Genomic DNA, 19,960 nt, shown 5'->3' with positions numbered 1-19,960 from the left:
CTAAATCTAAAATATCTTAAACTGCGTTCCGAAGATGAACGGAGGTCTTACGGGTTTGGAACGACATGAGAGTGAGTCATTAATGACATAATTTTCATTTTTGGGTGAACTAACCCTTTAAAAAGCAGCGAGGTGGAACTCAAAAACACATTCTGTGTGAACCTGCCCAAACAAAAAACGCTCCAAGTTCACCTATCACGCTCTCAACTCCTGATATTCCATATATGGACTGCTCACTGTAAACGCTCAAAATGACTGACAGGCAGAAATGCATTTCAGAACAGTTATTTCAGTGATATATTGAAGTAATTAGGATAACTTTATGCATACCATTCCTTAAAAACTCCATAAATTGTTTAAAGCACCTTTAATACGATCACTGCAAGTGTCAAATGATTTCTAGTGCCCCAGTCATGTATGTTTTCACCTCTTACAATTCAAATATCTCTCTCACTTATTTCACACTGACACTAGCCTCTCTATCCCTTCTTTGTGTGTGTGTTTGTTTATGTGTTCAGACAGGTGTGATGATAGCCCTGCAGCGGCACAGTGTGGGTCCAGTGGGTCATGTGCAATTCTGACTGATGTGTTGAGCCTTTCTCCTCATGTAGCCAATACAACAACGCCTATATTTGCTTCGTCTCCTCCTGGGTTATAAAAATAGCATGGCCTGATTCCATCTTCTCCCAGGGTTCAAAATTTTCATGAGCTTCTGTCTTAAAAATACACTAGTTGCTTCGAGAACCATCAAAAACATCCAAAATAATTACATTTTCTATTAATCAGATATCTAGTTCATATTACAAACATGCATTTAATGAACTAAGGAATATTCCAGGTTAAATACAGGATAAGCTCTATCCAAAGATGTTCCCTAAAGAATCTACGCCAAAAAATGCAGTAAATGTCTGCAAATATTATCAGGTCATTGTACAGATGTACACAACAGCCCCATTTACTTCTTTCTTATCTTATGAAAAGAAGAGGTTTTCTGAGAGGCGAGAGGACAAATGCACCCACACTGCGAGTCAGATTAATTTATGCCTCCATCTCTCCATGTATCAGATATGATTTATAACCAAATGTAAGTAGAGACCCTGTAATCCCTCTAGTGCTGTTGTGAAAGAGACAGTCAGTGAGAGCAATATAATAAATCTGACAGAAATAAAGAGGAAGGTATAAAGGGGGGTTAATAAAGTGCTGGCCCTGTGAATGAGAACAAAATAAGAGACTGTACCGTTTTCAGACAGATCCAGACTGCGGATGGCCTTGGCCTCGAAGATGTGTTCCTGAATCACCTGAGCTCCAGCCGACCTCAGCTACATGTACCACAATGTCACACACACAATTTTAAGAAAAGATTTATACAATATTTCAATGTGTGTGTGTGTGTGTGTGTGTGTGTGTACCTCACAGCAGCTGATGTCTAACTCCAGCTCAGATAGATGAGTGTTGGTGGCCAGGCCTTGTAGTAACAATCTAAACAACATTAACATTGGACATTAATAATGATTTTTTTTTTTTTTTTTTTTAAATACACTACCGTTCAAAAGTTTAAGGTAAGATTTTTTGCAGCACAACTGTTTTCAAAATTGATAACAATAAGAAAGGTTTCTTGAGCACCAAATCAGCATATTAGAATGGTTTATGAAGGATCATGTGACACTGAAGACTGGAGTAATGATGCTGAAAATTCAGCTTTGCCATCACAGGAATAAATTACTATTTGTTGAGCATAAAAAAAATCTCCAAACCTTTGAACAGTTGTGTATACAATACTCATTACAGATATTTAGATCATAAGCAAACATATACTAAATTTAAGGCCTGTCACAGGAGATGGATTTAAGCTTATAACACAAACATTTATGATAATATTGGAACAAATCCCATACCTGAGAGCCTCTGGAGGTAGTTTAGTTCCAGCAAATCCCACGTATTTTAACACAGTGCTCTTGCTAAAGAAATCCCTCACACTGCGTGTGACCTCTCGTACTTTCCTAGCACAGCCACACAGATCAGTATGTACATGCAGCCTGCGTAGAGATGCTTACAATTCATAAAGTCACTTTTGATGGCTCACCTATGAGAAAAAGTGTTCCTGGAGAGGTTGAGGTAGCTCAAAGTAGTGCAGCAGCCGACAGACAGAGACACAAACAGCTAGAGAGAATAGAAAGAGAAAAGTCAGAGGTACTTCAGATACTTTACTGAAGTGAAGCAATTTAAGCATTTAACTCATGGGCTAATATCGGATAATATTGGACTCCCTAATTCATTTTACACAACAAAATGAGTACGTAAATAAAATGGAGAATATAACTGATGGGACTCACTGTGTCTAGAGGGCAGTCTGTGTAGCTGAGGTCCAGGTGAGAAACTGCATTTGGAACAGACAGGAACTTAAAGAGGTTCTATAACAGAGACAAGACAAGCATGTGATTTCAAAGCCATCCTGTCACAAGTGTTCTCCTATTCACTCCTTTTCAAGAACATTGAAACTGAAAATGATCTATATAACATAACAACCCCATACAATGATCAACAATAAGTCCGGCAGCAAGACTGGACCACCTGCATGTTTGACCATGGAGATGGTGTTCTTCTGCTCATAAGCTTTGCCTTTTTTGCACCAGATGTACTGCTGATCCATGGGTCCAAAAAGTTCCAGTTTGGTCACATCCCTCCATAAAAAATTCTTCCACAACTCCACAGGTATGTCCAAAGCATATTCAAGTCAGCCTTTTATGTTCTTCTTGGTCAAGAGTGGCATTCGGCAAAGCTTATGAACAGAAGAACAAACATGGACGTGGTCCAGTCTTGTTATGGGGTTCTTTGCTGTTGCAGGAAGTAGAAATCTTGAGTGTATGAAGGACATCATGAATTCTTTGAAGTATCAAGCCATTTTGGCAAAGATGGTGATGCCCTTGGTGCAGAAACTGAAGCTTGATGAACAATGGACTTTCCTGCAGGACAGCCATCCCCAAGTATACATCCAAATCTACTTAAGCTTGGCTCGGGGATCAGTCGTAGAATGTTCTTGAGTGGCCTGTACAGTCTTCAGATTAAAATCTCATTGAAAATATTTGGTGGAATTTGTAGAAAGCAGAGGTAACATGGAAACCAAAGACTATCAGTGATCTGGAAGCTTTTTTCAAGCGAGGAATGAGCAAGATTGCAGTATTGAGGTGACAGAAGCTTCTAAGCACTTACAGGCAGCGTTTGTTTGAGGTTATAAAGAATAAAAGATTCTGCACAAAATTTGGCTTTTGGGGGTTGAATAATAATGAATAATTTTGTTCTCAGCAGCAAAATGTCTTGCAGGTTAAGGGGTTTGAATAATTTTGATTGCAACTGTATATATATATATATATATATATATATATATATACAGGGCTTGACATTAACACCCGCCAACCCGCCAAATGCGGGTAGATTTCAGCTGTGGCGGGTAAGACAGCCACTCCCACTAGCCACTTTGGCGGGTTGAATATAATTTCAGTTTACAGCCAAATGATCGATGAAGATCGTCGTAGCACAAAATTACAATCCAATCACACAATTCGTTATTTATGTGCAGTTAGTGAAGGAGGGATAGGCGGAATTGCGCTGAATGACACACAACAGAAGCGCTCTGTCGCGTGCGCTCTCTCTCTGTTGCGCGCGCGATCAGTTCTCCTCGCGCCTTAATAGTCAAATACACGTGCACACAGATGTCTAAATGTCCATCGTGTGGAGTACCTCGTGTGAATACAGTCGGTTATGGCTTAAGTGGACGTAAACAGGTGGGCAATAACTGAATATGCGTCAGTTACGTCCATGCAATTAAATAGGCCTACCTGTCTGTCATTAATGTTAATCAAACAACAAAAGATGTTAAATAAATGTAGGCTATATGTTAAATAAACCTACTGTATCTGAAAAAAAGATTGTTTTTGCAATTTGCTTCTTTGTTCTTTTATATAGCCTAACACAAATAACTTATCAAATTTCTCATATTAGCCCATGATCATATTGTCTACCTCTTGCCCACCTGTACATACCAGCTGATATACAATGTAGTCTTGATTTGGGTGGTCAATCTGCATTTAAAAGTTTGAAAGGGTTTTAAATCAAGTAAAATGACTCAAAATAAAGTAATTTAAGCATAACAAAGTCAACTTTAATCATATAAAATGTAATTTACCAACATTAAAATTGTGGCCAGTGAAAATGCTGAGTGGCTAGTAACTTTGGAAAACCACTAGCCACAGTGGCTGGTGAGCAAAAAAGTTAATGTCAAGCCCTGTATATATATATATAATTATTAAACAGTTTGAAACAGAAACATTTAAAAACCTACTGTACTTTTTGTATTCTAATAAATTAATTTTATTTAATTTAATAATTGTTTTTATATCTCCTTGTATCCCTTTATCATTATTCATTGCATTTTAATGTGCTCCTACATTTTTCAACTTAGGTTTCAACTAAACTTTGCCATAACAGGAATATATGACATTTTAAAATATATTAAAACAGTTGTAAAGTGTAATAATATTTCACAATATTTCTGTTTATACTGTATTTTTGATTAAAGGGATGGTTCACCCAAAAATGAAAATTTGATGTTTATCTGCTTACCCCCAGGGCATCCACGATGTAGGTGACTTTGTTTCTTCAGTAGAACACAAATGATGATTTTTAACTCCAACCGTTGCTGTCTGTCAGTCGTATAATGCGAGTGAATGGTAACACAATTTATAAGAGTCAAAAAATATGCATAGACAAATCCAAATTAAACCCTGCGGCTCATGGCGGCACACTGATGTCCTAAGACACGAAACGATCGGTTTGTGCGAGAAACCGAACAGTATATGTCCAACTGCATTCAGCACTCGTTTAGTGAGGACTGATCATGCTCTGACAACGGCAGTGATGTCTCGCGCTTATACTTCAATGAGTGCTAGACATCACTACCGTTGTCAGAGCGCGATCAGACCTCACTAAGCGATTGCTGAACGCAGTGTATTAGAGGTAAAAAATGATATAAATACTGTTCGGTTTCTCACACAAACCGATCGTTTCGTGTCTTAGGACATCAATGTGCCGCCATGAGCCGCAAGGTTTAATTTGGATTTGTCTATGCATATTTTATGCATATTCTATGCATTATATGCATATGTCTATGCATTATATGCATATGTCTATGCATATCTATGCATATTCTACGCTCCAACGGTTCGAGTTAAAAATCATCATTTGTGTTCTACTGAAGAAACAAAGTCACATACATCTTGGATGCCCTGGGGGTAAGCAGATAAACATCAAATTTTCATTTTTGGGTGAACTATCCCTTTAAATAAATGTAGCCTTGGCAAGTTCTTTCAAAAAACTGAAAAAATCTTACTGAAACTTCCCCCCCACATCCCCCCAGCTCTCTAAAACTCACCGTAGCCTCTTCTGTGGCCAGGCAGCCAGTGTTTCCGCTCAGGTCTAGGTGGGTCAGGGTTTTGCAGAGAGACGTACTTTGATGAAGAACTTGAACCAGGCAGCCCAAGCCTAGGGTAGCAATGCCATGGCAACTAACACTTTATTATCTTGAATACAGTTACTTTTGTAGTCATGAAACAGCATCTTGACATGTATAAAAGGAGTAAGAGATAAAAACTGCACCTTTCGGGGACATGGAGACCTTGGAGAGGTATAGCTGACTGAGACCACGGGACAATTTGCTCAAACTCTGACTGAGAGCAATCACACCTGAGTGCAGGTAAACAGAGAAATCAGCATATAACACAGAAACAGACCGAAACTGAATCTCAGATTACAGAGAATATCTGCATCAGAACCTTTATCCTCTATAGCATTGACAGACAGGTTGATGATATGGACAATAGAGGCAGAACTGTCCCGAAGAGCGGAGGCCATCTTGACAACAAAATCCCTGCATCGTGGATTCAAAGAGATTTAACTTACTTCAAAGTAATACTCAGAAATTTTTAACTTTTCATAAGTACAAGGGCCTTGATTAAGCTCACATTTTGAGTCCGCTGGCCTCCAGACTGACCTCCTCCAGAGCACAGGACCGGGCGATCATATAGAGGATCTGCTCTTGCACATCAGGGGTCTGAGAACAAAGAAAAGAGGCTGATCAACAACAAACAATGTTTTTGGAGACAAACAGACACACCAAGATTGACATGAACTGAGTATGTACGCTATACTATGATAAAACATGTTGAGTGGGAAGAATTGTGATCTGTGCAGCCACAAAGTATTGAAAAAATTAAAGAATAGGCTTGTTTGATTGGTTCAAGAAAGTGGCTTCAGCTACAATTCCTTGTTCTACCTATCCTTCAATCATCTCTCTGTTTCTCTCCATCTAAATGAGTATACTGTATCACGCAGAGATCAAAGTCTCCCTTCAGCATGTCTTCTTGTGTTGTTGTCATGGTCAGCCCAGCAATTTATTATTTGGCAAGTGGCCTATATCTGACCTCTCCACAGCCAGGAGCGAGAGGAGATGGAAGTCTGACATGACTGAATAAGCCAAGTCTAAACAAGAACAACAATTCTGCTCCAATTTAAAGGTAGGGTAGGCAAAGTTTTTCATAAACACTTTTTTTTATACTGGTTGAAACTCTCTTCACATCCTGATAGCAATCAATAATAGAAGTAGTCTAAATATTTAAAGATTAAAATATATCTTCTGTGGACCAAAATATTTTCATCCAATCATTGCATATATTTTTACATCCAATCACGTATATATTTCCATACCGAGCGCCACAAACAAACAGCAGCCGCCTTTTACAGTTCCTCCTGAACCAAAACAACGAGCTTATGCTGCCGTAATTAAGAGATGGCAACCCTTGAGGTTCTACTCGGTGCTGTTCACGTTCTCAGAATTATGCGAAATGAATCTGCAGCAGTCAGTTGGTACAAGCCAGATCTCTAAGTTGTTTATGTTCATTACTGTAATGTTATGTGCTTTGAAACATGTGGTAATTTCCATCTCTTATGACGCTTTGTAGACTCTGCTCTGGCTTTGCGTGTTCATGTGTTTTGGAGGAAGCGTGGCTTTGGAGAGCGCTCTGAAGGGAGGGTGGGATCTTATGCTTTCAAAGCTAACCTGCTATTGCTAGCCTCTGCTTGCCTACCCTACTTTTAACAGCTTTCTTTATCAGTATTCGTGATTATTGTGCCAGTAGTATCCATACATACCAGTTTGAAGTCCTTGCTGCATATCTTGGTAAACCACTGGTTGAAAGACAGAGCGCCCACTGCTAAAGCCAAGTCCCTGTTAACATTTTAAGAGATTATTATTATTATGAAATATAAAAACATCAAAAAGATATAGACAATTTTACATTAAAAATGTATGAATTAATTAATCAATTTATATATTTAAAATAATCCCTTTTAAAAGTTTGGGGTCAGTACATTTTTTTATAGTTTATAGAAATTATAATTTATTCAGCAAGGATACATTAAATAGATCAAAAGTGACACTAAAGATTTTCATATTGTTACAAAAAAATGTCTATTTCAAATAAATGCTGTCCTTGTTGAACTTGCTATTCAAAGAATCAAATTATCACAGTTTCCATGAAAACATTAAGCAGCACAGCTGTATGCAACATTGAAAATATTAAGAAATGTTTCTTGATCATCAAATCAGCAGATTAGACTGATTTCTGAAGGATCATGTGACATTGAAGCCTGGAGTAATGATGCTGAAAATTCAGCTTTGCATCACAGGAATAAGCTGCATTTTAAAACATATTAAAATAGAAAACAGTTATTGTAAATAGTATTGTAAAATTTCATTGTATACCTGCTGTCTAAATGACTGAAGTCTATGAGGTTGAACACCCGACAGTTCTGAACATGGTAAATATTATCAACATCCTAGAAACAGAAGCAACAGTTCTTAAAACCATCATTGCTAAACCTTTGACATTTTGATTCTTGTTAAGTGGTGACTACTACATACCCACTGAACTTCCACACAGCATGGGAACTCGTTGAAGTCACACAATGCTGCATAGGTGTCCGAAAAGCCTCCTTTAAGGGACCAAAGAGGATGAAGAAATCAAATGAAAGTACTTTGATATCTAAATAACATTTAGATGTGATTATTCTTAACAATCATCTGACCACAAGGTCCAACTGCTCCATTCACATGTTCTTCAACTCTGGAGGCAAGACTACATAGTCGCTCTTGAAGATCAGGGGGAACTTTCTTCAGCAACTTCCTGAAAGCAAGAAAAAGATGGAGGGGGATAAAGGAAGTGTAAGATGAGCATAAGCACATCGGCCAACACAAATTCTTTCTTTAGCTTTCCAGTCATGCTATACACCAAGTGATCATATTGGCACTTGATGATATTAGATAATGAGTACGTTTAAAGGTCACGTTTGTTCCGTTTGTGGGCAGATAAATCTGTTAAGACTTTCCAGAAGAAGTGAGTCAAATTGGTGAAGACCTTGTTTAAGTCATCAGTGATTAATGAAAATTGTGGTTCTGCTTCATGACCCAGATTTTACATCAGATATTCAATATACAAACTGCATTATGGTACACTTTATGCCAAAAGGGTTCTATATAAGGAGAAAGATCTTAAATGATTGCGTAATACTTTCATGTTTAGTGGGTTATTTTTATTTTTTTCTAGTGATAAAGGATGTTTACAAGCTGTGTAATTCATAAAATTTAGTTTAATCGAACAAAATTAAAAGGCACACTATGTAGTTTTCGCCTCTAGAGGTCACTTATTCAAAACAAAGGTGTAGCTTGATGATGCCTTGATTTCGCAGAATCGTGGGAGGTGTTGCCTTCACGTCTACAGCCGGTGGAAAATAATCCGTCGAGACTCGGGCAGAAATCATATTCATGGATGAGCTAATGTATTAAAGACAGACAGCGCTTCCGCTTCTTCCGATCATGAGTATGTGGGGTAATGCAGCGCTTTTTCATCATATTAGATACATATGTGTGTTTAAAGTTGTTATAGTGCTACTCTGTGTGTTCGCTCGGCGGCTACTATGAGACTCTTGTTGCACACTGCAGTAAACTAGATCGATATTAGTCATGGCAAAACATGGTACTCGCTGTAAATCAAGAAAACGAGATTTAAACAATAAGACTTGCTGTGTTGAGCTATATAACATGATTAGTTTTCTGTCAATTAATGTATCCTCACCTGTCTAATAAAACATATAATATATTAAAGCCTCTTTGATGTTTCCATGGTTTCTACAAAATAAAATTGGAAATCGAGGATAACACGGGTATGATGTCATTGATAGGCGACGCATGGACACGGTCCGTGTCCTGGTTAAAATTGCTTATTTCTCTGGATTTAAACATTCTTGGAAACATCGGGGGTTTAATGTAAGTACACAAATCACAAAATTTATAACACTGTTCAAGTGTTTTTTGGATATTTTAATCCAAAAATCTTACATATTGTGCCTTTAAAGGATTAGTCCACTTTTAAATAAACTTTTCCTGATAATTTACTCACCCCCATGTCATCCAAGATGTCCATGTCTTTCATTCTTTAGTCGAAAAGAAATTAAAGTTTTTGATGAAAACATTCCAGGATTTTTCTCCTTATAGTGGACTTCAATGGGCACCAAACAGTTGAAGGTCAAAATTAGTTTCACTACAGCTTCAAATTATTCTATGTGATCCCAGATGAGAAATAAGGGTCTTGAAACCATCGCTCTTTTTCTGAAAAAAATTGAAAATTATATGTTTTAGCCATAAATGCTCATCTTGAACTAGCTCTCTTCTTCTTCTTCTCTATTAGAATTCCAGCAGTGTAGACGCTGCTAAGCGTATTACTGCCCTCCACAGGTCAAAGTTTGAACTAATTGTTATCTACTATTGAACTAGCATATTGCATATAAAAATTAGTTCAAAACTTTGACCTGTGGAGGGCAGTAATACGCTTAGCAGCGTCTACACTGCTGGAATTCTAATAGAGAAGAAGAAGAAGAAGAGAGCTAGTTCAAGATGAGCATTTCTGGTTAAAACTTATATAATTTTCAATTTTTTTCAGAAAATGAGCGATGGTTTCACTAGATAAGACCCTTATTTCTTATCTGGGATCATGTAGAACAATTTGAAGCTGCAGTGAAACTAATTTTGACCTTCAACTGTTTGGTGCCCATTGAAGTCTACTATAAGGAGAATAATCCTGGAATGTTTTCATCAAAAACCTTAATTTCTTTTCGACTGAAGAATGAAAGACATGGACATCTTGGATGACATGGGGTTGAGTAAATTATCAGGAAAAGTTTATTTAAAAGTGGACTAATAATTTAAATCCATAATGGGAACCCCTAAAAGATCCTATATGAAGCGCCTTTAGAAAGACTGAATCTTCGAATGAACTGTTTTCAGACTCTTTAAAAAAAGAGGTGATGTGCAATGTATTATTATGAAATAATTGAAGTGTTTTTGATCTTGAATGTATGCAAACCTATTGTAGAAGACCTCCAAAACAAAGGGAACTTTAAAAAGCATAATAGGGGCTATATAGAACCTTTTCTTCTAAGAGTGTAGTCTGGGTCATTTAATTTTAATTTATTGGTCTGAGATCACAGTATAAAAAAAATTAAAAAAAAATCCTTTGTTTCTAATTAAGTTTTTACATTAAACTATAAATCTGTAAGCAAGAAGACAATATATGCAACTGTATTGTAAATTGTCAAAATGCTTTTATAAGTAAAAAGTATTAATTGTTTTAAAATTTTTAACTTTTAAATTATATTTACCAATATTATGTATGCAATATGCTTATTTTTAGGGTAAATGATTTTATTAGAAAAAATATGAATTGTATTTAAAGGGTTAGTTCACCCAAAAATTCTGTCATTAATTACTCACCCTCATGTCGTTTCACACCTGTAAAACCTTCATTCATCTTCGGAACACAAATTAAGATATTTTTCATAAAATCCAATGGCTCAATGAGGCCTGCATTGATAGCAAGATAACACTTTAGCCCAGAAAGCTACTAAAGACATATTTAAAACAGTTCATGTGACTATAGTGGTTTAACCTTAATGTTATGAAGCGACAAGAATAAGAATACTTTTTGTGCACCAAAAAAACAAAATAACGACTTTATGACAATATCTAGTGATTTCAAAACACTGCTTCATGAAGCTTTACGAATCTTTTGTTTCGAATCAGGGATTCGGAAAGCCAAATTCACGTGATTTCAGTAAACCAGGCTTCGGTACATGTTAAGTGTTTCGAAATTTAAATGGTTCACTACTGGGGGGCGTGACTTTGGCAGTTTGATACACGCTTTGAACCACTGAATCGAAACAAAAGATTTGTAAAGCTTCGAAGCTTCATGAAGCAGTGTTTTGAAATTGCCCACCACTAGATACTGTCATAAAGTCGTTATTTTGTTTTTTTTTGGCGCACAAAAAGTATTCTCGTCACTTCATAATACATTTTAAATTCGTCTTTAGTAGCTTTGTGGTCATTGAAAGTGTTAATTGTCTTCCTGGCAATGCAGGCCATCAGATTTTATGATAAATATCTTAATTTGTGTTCAGAAGATGAACAAAGGTCTTTCGGTGTGGAACGACATGAGGGTGAGTAATTCGAATTTTCATTTTTGGGTGAACTAATCCTTTAAGATAAAAAAATATATGGTGAAAAAAACCTTGCATAGTTTTGCTAACAGTCTTTGAGGATGAGGTCATGCACCCTGTCCATGCTTGCATCTGTGCCAAAATACTGAGCTGGATTGGACACATTGGCTTTGATGTCAATAACACAATTTTGAAAACCCTACTTGTTTTGCTGTCCTAACTATACATGTTTATTTGGTCAGCTGCATTGCACTATTTGCATATTAGCATTTTTTAAACCACAATGCATGACTGGATCAGACAACATTACATTAAATGAATGGTCGAATTAAATATATCATGTTTGATCAGCTGTGATGTTTCTCAGATCACTCACCCTGGCGATGAATCAGGAAAGATCTTCTTGAGTGAGGCGGTGACATGGCTGACCACAGCTTCCAGGTCTCTCACTGACATCAGGCTAAAAGAGTAGATCTGCTTGTCTGTCTCAATAACCACCTCACAAACACATAATCAAAGTGTAAAGGATGATAAGTGAGGCGGAAGAGGATTTGAAGAGGATCTTTCTTTTGAGATGAAATGCTACTGAACTCCCATTACATGCCATGACACGTTTGACATTTGTAACGGTTTACAAACCACAGGCTTTACTCAAAAAAAAAACAAAAAAAACATCATGGTTGAATGACGACCTCAACTTCCCCACGTTTCTAATTACATGTTTGCATTATACTATAAATATGTTAGCAAATTAAACAGAAAAAAGAACCTAAAAATTCTACAGTAAAAAAAGTGTGGTAACACTTTATTTTAGGGTCTTTTGACTAGTTTTGTATTAGCATGCATATTACTAGAATATTGGCTATTTATAAGTACTTATTAAGCACATATTAATGCCTTATTCTGCATGACCTTATTCTATATTCTTAATCCTACCCAATACCTAAACTTAACAACCAACTTACTAACTATTAATAAGCAGTAAATTAGCAGTTTATTGAGGGAAAATCATAGTTAGTGAATACATGTTCCCTATACTAAAGTGTTACCAAAAGGGTTAATGGACACTTTTCACATTTCCGGGGTTCTCCGAAGCAGAGGTCATAGTTAGGTAAACTTCTATGGTGAACGGAAACTGCAAGAAATCTCTGTTTTGTACTCCCATTTGCTCCAATGGCAAAAGAAAAAATCCATGACAGAGTTTCCACGACTTTCCAAAAGAGGGAAAAAATATTGAGAGATTGATTGCAGCAGTCAGAAGAGAGAATGATGTGAAATTTTCCGTCAATCCCTCGGCTGTTGTATTAGAAACACCCTCGCAGCAGCGTTTAAAAATGAAAATATGAAAAACTTTACTAGATTTATGATTTTGATAACTGTAGAAACATATCATCGTCTGTGAAAAGTTGTGTATTTTTACATGTAATGCATATATTTGTATTGTAATTTTTGAAAATGTTTTTTATAAGTATTTATAAGTATTATCTCATAATTGACAGAGAAAAATCATATTTAACAAAATTACACTACCATTTAATTTTTTTGTGGTCAATAAGTTTTTTTTTTTTTTTTTTTGAGAAATTAATACTCTTATTGTGCAAGGATGCATTACTCTGACCAAAATTGACAGTGAAAACTTTTACATTGTTGCAAAAGATCTCTATTTCAAATAATGAACTTTCTATTCATCAAAGAATACTGAAAAGATTAATCACGGTCTCCACAAAAACATTAAGCAGCAACTGTTTTCAACATTAATCATAATAAGAAGAAATGTTTCTTGAGCACCAAATCAGGATATTAGAATTGATGAAAATTCAGCTTTGCCATCATAGGAATAAATTACTTTTTAAAACATATTAAAACAGAAAAAAAAATTAAATTGTAACAATATTTCCTTGATGAGGATAAGATACTTTAAAAAACATTTTATTATAAATTCACGTATACATTTATTCATTTAACAGATGCTTTTACCCAAAGCAACATACTTTATTTTAGGGTCTATTAACTAGTTGCTTATTAGAATGCATATTACTAAAATATTGGCTATTTATTAGTACTTATTAAGCACATATAAATGCCTTATTCTGCATGACCTTATTCTACATTCTTAATCCTACCCAATACCTAAACTTACTAACTACCTTACTAACTATTAATAAGCAGTGAATTAGGAGTTTATTGAGGGAAAATAGTTTATATGTGTTCCCTATACTAAAGTGTTACCAACTTCTACAAATGTTACAGTGTAGATTAACAAGCAAATTTAAATGTTCATTATTCTTAAAGGAAGTGTTGTAGCCGTAGATCTCTTACCTGCTCAATACTGTCGATGGTGATGGCATAGATCTCTAGATAACTAAAGGAACTCTCCACCTGCAGCAAGAGACAGGACCGCTGTAAACGGCACACATACTCTGACATGTATATGCAGCAAATAACACTGGAAATACAGTGACTCACAAGTTAACACAGAAGAGAATGTGGGGGTCAGGGAGGCTGGGTCATTTATTGAAACTCAAACACAGAAGTTGAGCTTTGGAACGAGTTTTTTTTTTTTTTTTCCACAGGAACTAGTATTGAGTCATGCACTTTCAGTATCTAACTGCATATCAATATCAATACACTCTATTAAGAGCTAATAGAAAAAATAATGAAATACAATCAACTCTTAAAGGAGTACATGTCATTCCATCTTCTCCAAAATCCTCAGTTATGAACTCACATCAAGCTGTTTGTACTACCAGCGGCAGTCATATGCATTAAACAAATATCACTCAGAGGAAATATAAAGTGTAATGGAGCTCTGCTAAGAAATATCCCCCCTACAGCACTTTGAGTTAATACTGGACGTGACCTACTGACCCTCCTGCCTCTAACCTACTGCTTGTTTTATCAGCTGCATATTTTCAGGACACAGTGTCGATTCACTGTTCAAGGTTATCTGGTATTTTGTTTTTTTTTGGCTCTCTGACAATTTCCTTATTCTCTAGAATGATAGAAGCATGCATTTCGCATACATGATGTTCTGAATGGGAAGTTTAACATTATGATTTCTGAAACAAGTGCTATGTGGTCATGTAACATTTAAGTTCCTTTACTTTTTAATTGTAAGTATTTCATTTTAAAATACCCCATAAAATAACCCTGTTCTGATGCAGATTGGGCTCAAAACATATATGGACACTTAAAGAGATACTTAAAGGCACCCAAAAATGACAATTCTGTCATCATTTACTCACCCTCAAGTTGTTCCAAACCTGAATGACTTTCTGTCATCTGCTTAACACAAAAGAAGATATGAAGAGTTTGGTTCCAAAACGCGATAAACGCCATTTTCAAAAAATTGAGTTTCCGCCAAAATCAGTATTGTATCTGGACGGCATTGAAAAGCCATTTATTAATTTTGCACAAAATGCGATATCCGTCGTGTTATTCTTTCATGTTTTCTCCCTTTCTTCCCAAAACGCGACAAACGCCAGTCTCCTTTTTCTGCAGAATGTGATATATCCGCTCAACCAATCACAGCGCACCATTCCACGCGCTGTAAACATTGAAGGCTTTTTTAAAAGCCGTTTTTAATGCAAATGTACTCGGCAAATGTGTTTATTTAACCGTGCGGTGGCGCCAGATACTCTTTAATCGGTTATGACAAATAATTCATAACATTAACAAGATGACCATTTTATGGAAGAGGATTAGGGCCAAGCAATAATAAAAAAAATAAAACCATCTCGAGATTAAAGTTGTTAAATTTCGAGAAAAAACTCGTTAAATTTCGAGAAAAAAGTCGAGATAAAATGTTGAGAATAAAGTCATTAAATTACAAGAAAAAAGTTGTTAAATTACGAGAACAAATTCGTTAAATTATGAGAAAAATGTCGTTAAATTTCGAGAAAAAAGTCTAGATAAAATGTTGAGAATAAAGTAATTAAATTATGAGAATAAAGTCATTAAATTACGAGAAAAAAGTTGTTAAATTTCGAGAAAAAACTCGTTACATTTTGAAAAAAAAGTCGAGATAAAATGTTGAGAATAAAGTCATTAAATTACAAGAAAAAAGTCGTTAAATTACGAGAACAAATTCGTTAAATTATGAGAAAAATGTCGTTAAATTTCGAGAAAAAAGTCGAGATAAAATATTGAGAATAAAGTCATTAAATTATGAGAGTAAAGTCATTAAATTACGAGAAAAAAGTCATTAAATTTCGAGAAAAAAGTCGAGATAAAATGTTGAGAATAAAGTCATTAAATTACAAGAAAAAAGTCGTTAAATTACGAAAACAAATTCGTTAAATTATGAGAAAAATGTCATTAAATTTCGAGAAAAAAGTCGAGATAAAATGTTGAGAATAAAGTCATTAAATTATGAGAATAAAGTCATTAAATTACGAGAAAAAAGTCGTTAAATTATGAGAACAAATTTGTAATTTAACGTGTTTTTTCTCGTAATTTAATGAGTTTATTCTCAACATTTTATCTCGACTTTTTTCTCGAAATTTAACGAGTTTTTTCTTGTAATTTAAAGAGTTTATTCTCAACATTTTATCTCTACTTTTTTTCTCGAAATTTAACAACTTTAATCTCGAGATGGTTTTATTTTTTTATTATTGCTTGGCCCTAATCCTCTTCCGTATCATTTTGGGAGCGACGGCTGAATGTATTTTTAGTAAAATGCCTGAATATAAGATAAATATTGGAAAAGTTTAGACTCTGTCATATATGTGAATCAACTTACTTCGTTGTGTATTTTCAATTTGACAAATAACTTTTATATTGATGGATTAATTGCATTTTGAAAAAAAAAGTGTCATGGATTTATTGCATTTTGGGGAAAAATAATACGTTTTTATAAGAAACTTTTTAAAATCAAAATGTAGATTTGAATTTTTAATGTTTTTATATCCAAAAGATGCTATGTGAAAGTTTGAAACAGAAAATAGTGGTTTTCATCTTGGTGAAGAAAACACCTTTTTACTCAAATTAATCAAAATGGAGTTAATGCATTTTGGAACCAAACTCTTCATATTTTGTTCCATACTATGGAAGTCAATGGCTACTGTCACCTGTCTAGTTACCAGCATTCTTCAAAATATCTTCTTTTATGTTCAACAGAAGAAAGAAACTCACACAGGTTTGGAACAACTGATGAGAGAATTTTCACTTTAAGCCACACTTGAGCATGAAATTAATTTTCATTTTAAAACACAATATCAATAAAAATCCGCAAACAAATTATCTTAGTCATTTTCTCAAATTTTTTATTTAAATGCAATTTAAAATGTATTTATTTCATTTATTTTTTATTGTAATTTAATTTTTTGTTTGTTTGTTTGTCTGTTTAGGGTTTGTTTGTCTGTTTAAAGACTTCTTTATTAACAACTTTATTAAACTTTATATTGCTGTTTTCAGGCTATATTTTGTCATTATTTTGAACAATATATGTTGTATATAACCATATATTGTCTATCTTTGAAATGTTTTGCTTGAAAGATGTGCTTGTATACTATCTTTAAATCGAGTGATCTGAATTTATATACAGTCAAACCAAAAATTATTCAGACATTTTTGATATTTTTTACTTGTGGATGCAGGACACTATAGTTCATTTATGTAAGTGATGATAGCAAAATAAAGTAAACTGTGACATATTATACCCAAAAATTCTTCATACAGTGGACTACCAGTAAAATTGATAAAAATTTGGAACCAAAAATTATTCAGACACTTTGACCTGACCATGTTTTGCTTAAGTGTTATCTGACATAATTAACATATGACAATCTTGTCATATTTTATTACCATTTTTTTAAACTATAGTGATTAAACTGTATTAATGAATGAAATGTTCAAGTTGTCTGAATAAATTTTGGTTTGACTGTATATATATATATATATATATATATATATATATATATATATATATATATATTTAAAAAACAGACAGTGGTGTAGAAACAATTCGATAAGTCTGTATGCATGTGTGTATTGGTCTTTGGTCTTTGATAACTGCTTATCTCCCCGCAAAGTGTGCCAACAAACATAGAAATATCTAAAAGTAGAGGAAAGAACGTCTCCCCAGTTAAAATGACTGCTACGGTCCTGGTGTGAGATCTATGCGCTCTCTGATACAGGAGCAAATGTGACCCTGGACCACAAAACCAGTCATAATTTATTTTAAGATTTATACATCACATAAGCTGAATAAATAAGCTTTCCATTGATGTATGGTTTGTTAGGATAGGACGAGGATTTGGATTAGGATTTGGCCGAGATACAACTATTTGAAAATCTGGAATCTGAGGGTGCAAAAAAATCAAAATATTGAGAAAATCGCCTTTAAAGTTGTCCAAATGAAGTACTTAGCAATGCATATCCAATCACAAAAATATATTCCTCCTTTGATATATTTACGGTAAGGAATTTACAAAATATCTTCATGGAACATGATCTTTACTTAATATCCTAATGAATTTTGGCATAAAAGAAAAATCGATAATTTTGACCCATACAATGTATTGTTGCCTATTGCAACAAATCAAATATACCCATGCAACGTATATGACTGGTTTTGTGGTCCAGGGTCACAAATTATATTGCTTCCCACCTTCACTGGCTGCTTGCTGTGGAACACATGAGCTCTCCATTGAGACATCACCTGTCAAAGAACAAAAACACAACAGAACAGTGTAAACGAGTCTAGCGCCATCTGCTGGTACACAAAAAAGAGCTCATAACAACATCTAGCTACTTCCTATCAGTTGTACTCTCAAATTTGTTTTCAGTCTTTGTGGCTTTCAGTTTTATGGCTCAGCAACCTACCTAAAAATATTGTTTTTGGTCTGATTTTTATAACAATATTGTTTGGCAAAACCACAAAAAAAAAAAAAAAAAAAAAAAAAATTACTGTGGCCTTTTCAGTGCTTACTCTTTCACATTAAACAGAGAAAAGCATGCAGCCTTTCAAATGATAAATGAACAGTTTCAGAAATGAACAATACAGTGCTGACTGTGCAAGCAGATCTTTGCTCTGATGCTCTGCACATTTCTGCACCAGCAGTGAGCGCTGCTTTATATTGTGTGGAGAAAGATGATCATCACAGTCGACGGTGAAGTAATTCAGTATTACTGACAAGACTAGGAGAATCTAGAGTTTTCAAATGAATTTATGAGACTAATCATGTGACTCTTTGTACAGACAAGATGCTCTTTTTATATCATTCTCAGATCATGCTGGAGAACATGATCATCAGGTTTTGAACAAACTTATGAAGTTCATGCAGCGCAAGTGCTGCTCTCATTAAAGCAAAAGGGCGACAAACCAAATATAAGACATTCTGAAATTCGTTAATTTTTTCCTCATATTTGTTTTAAATTTTTATTAAATACAATTATATATATATATTTAATTACTATTAAAGTGAAATTGCTGAAACTAAACATAAAAGCTTCATAAAAATGCTCATTTTAGAAGAAAATTTCAGATGACACCTAGAGGCTTTTGCATCTGAAGTCTTCACATCTTCACACACATACACATGTATGTATATGTATATATATATATATATATATATATATATATATACACATTTAATATTACAAAATTGTGCGGGTGAGCGGCTGACATACCAAAACTCTGCTCTCTGCTCGTCCCTTGCATTGGTTGAGATGCACCAAACTCATGAACTGAACCCTTTGTGGCTTCAGATACTGAGTTATGTCTTCTGTAAATCAAGCACAGATCCATTTATGCAGAACTGTACATCACTAATCTAAGCACTGTACTATAATGCCATAGTATGATAAAATATAAACAAACCTAGAAGTTATTCACTCATTTCTGTAGCATGTTCTGAAAGTATTGTATAAGAATCTTACCTTTGAGGCAAAATGGGACCTCTGTCAGCGCCGCCATAATGTCTGATCACTATGTCGGTGGCAACAGGGTGAAGACAGGCCAGTGCTGGCAGCTCTTTTGTAAGTGTGTGATACACTCACTTATACACACACACATCCTGCTGCTTTATGATTCATGCTTATGGGGGAAAACCACAGTTTGAGAGTACAGGTCTAAGACAGGATGTGACACCTGAACTGCATGAAGAGCATCCTATCACAGTCACTTCAAGATGTGCAGTTTCACACATAGCGCAATAATTTCAACCCCAGTGCTGATTAAATATATCTGTTATACCAGTAAGATACCAGATACATGTGATAACGGTGACACCTATTGTTCTGCTGTCAGCTTCACACAGATGTATAGATAATCAAATGACGCATCTGTAACCCTTTTAAAATCTACTAATGGCTAGATAGATGCTAAAGAAAATAAAACTGAAAATGGGACTTTTTC

General features: G+C 34.9%; 1 protein-coding gene across 4 annotated transcripts in view; it reads right to left on the bottom strand.

Moving 5' to 3' along the window:
• Positions 1–19,656, bottom strand: part of carmil2 (capping protein regulator and myosin 1 linker 2) — a 51,109-nt gene extending 31,453 nt beyond the window's left edge. For 2 of the 4 annotated variants that reach the window (XM_048167999.1, XM_048168000.1), the window contains exons 1-18: positions 19,483–19,656; positions 19,234–19,328; positions 18,212–18,262; positions 13,921–13,980; positions 11,978–12,099; positions 8,140–8,237; positions 7,976–8,046; positions 7,817–7,890; positions 7,204–7,279; positions 6,018–6,106; positions 5,829–5,923; positions 5,653–5,739; positions 5,429–5,538; positions 2,334–2,411; positions 2,084–2,160; positions 1,896–2,000; positions 1,410–1,479; positions 1,238–1,319 (exon numbers count right to left, since the gene is read on the bottom strand). In XM_048167999.1, the coding sequence (XP_048023956.1) occupies positions 1,238–1,319; positions 1,410–1,479; positions 1,896–2,000; positions 2,084–2,160; positions 2,334–2,411; positions 5,429–5,538; positions 5,653–5,739; positions 5,829–5,923; positions 6,018–6,106; positions 7,204–7,279; positions 7,817–7,890; positions 7,976–8,046; positions 8,140–8,237; positions 11,978–12,099; positions 13,921–13,980; positions 18,212–18,262; positions 19,234–19,328; positions 19,483–19,519 (1,477 nt within the window). In that variant the 5' untranslated portion in view covers positions 19,520–19,656. The remainder of the gene's footprint in view (positions 1–1,237; positions 1,320–1,409; positions 1,480–1,895; positions 2,001–2,083; positions 2,161–2,333; positions 2,412–5,428; positions 5,539–5,652; positions 5,740–5,828; positions 5,924–6,017; positions 6,107–7,203; positions 7,280–7,816; positions 7,891–7,975; positions 8,047–8,139; positions 8,238–11,977; positions 12,100–13,920; positions 13,981–18,211; positions 18,263–19,233; positions 19,329–19,482) is intronic. The other 2 variants (XM_048167997.1, XM_048167998.1) reach the window with 1 other exon arrangement.
• Positions 19,657–19,960: the final 304 nt, after the last annotated feature.

The sequence above is a fragment of the Megalobrama amblycephala genome, linkage group LG19, assembly GCF_018812025.1.
Source record: "Megalobrama amblycephala isolate DHTTF-2021 linkage group LG19, ASM1881202v1, whole genome shotgun sequence".
In the NCBI taxonomy this organism is placed as follows: Eukaryota; Metazoa; Chordata; class Actinopteri; order Cypriniformes; family Xenocyprididae; genus Megalobrama; species Megalobrama amblycephala.
The sequence above is the reverse complement of the archived record's forward strand: the minus strand, read 5'-3'. Positions and strand labels throughout refer to the sequence as shown.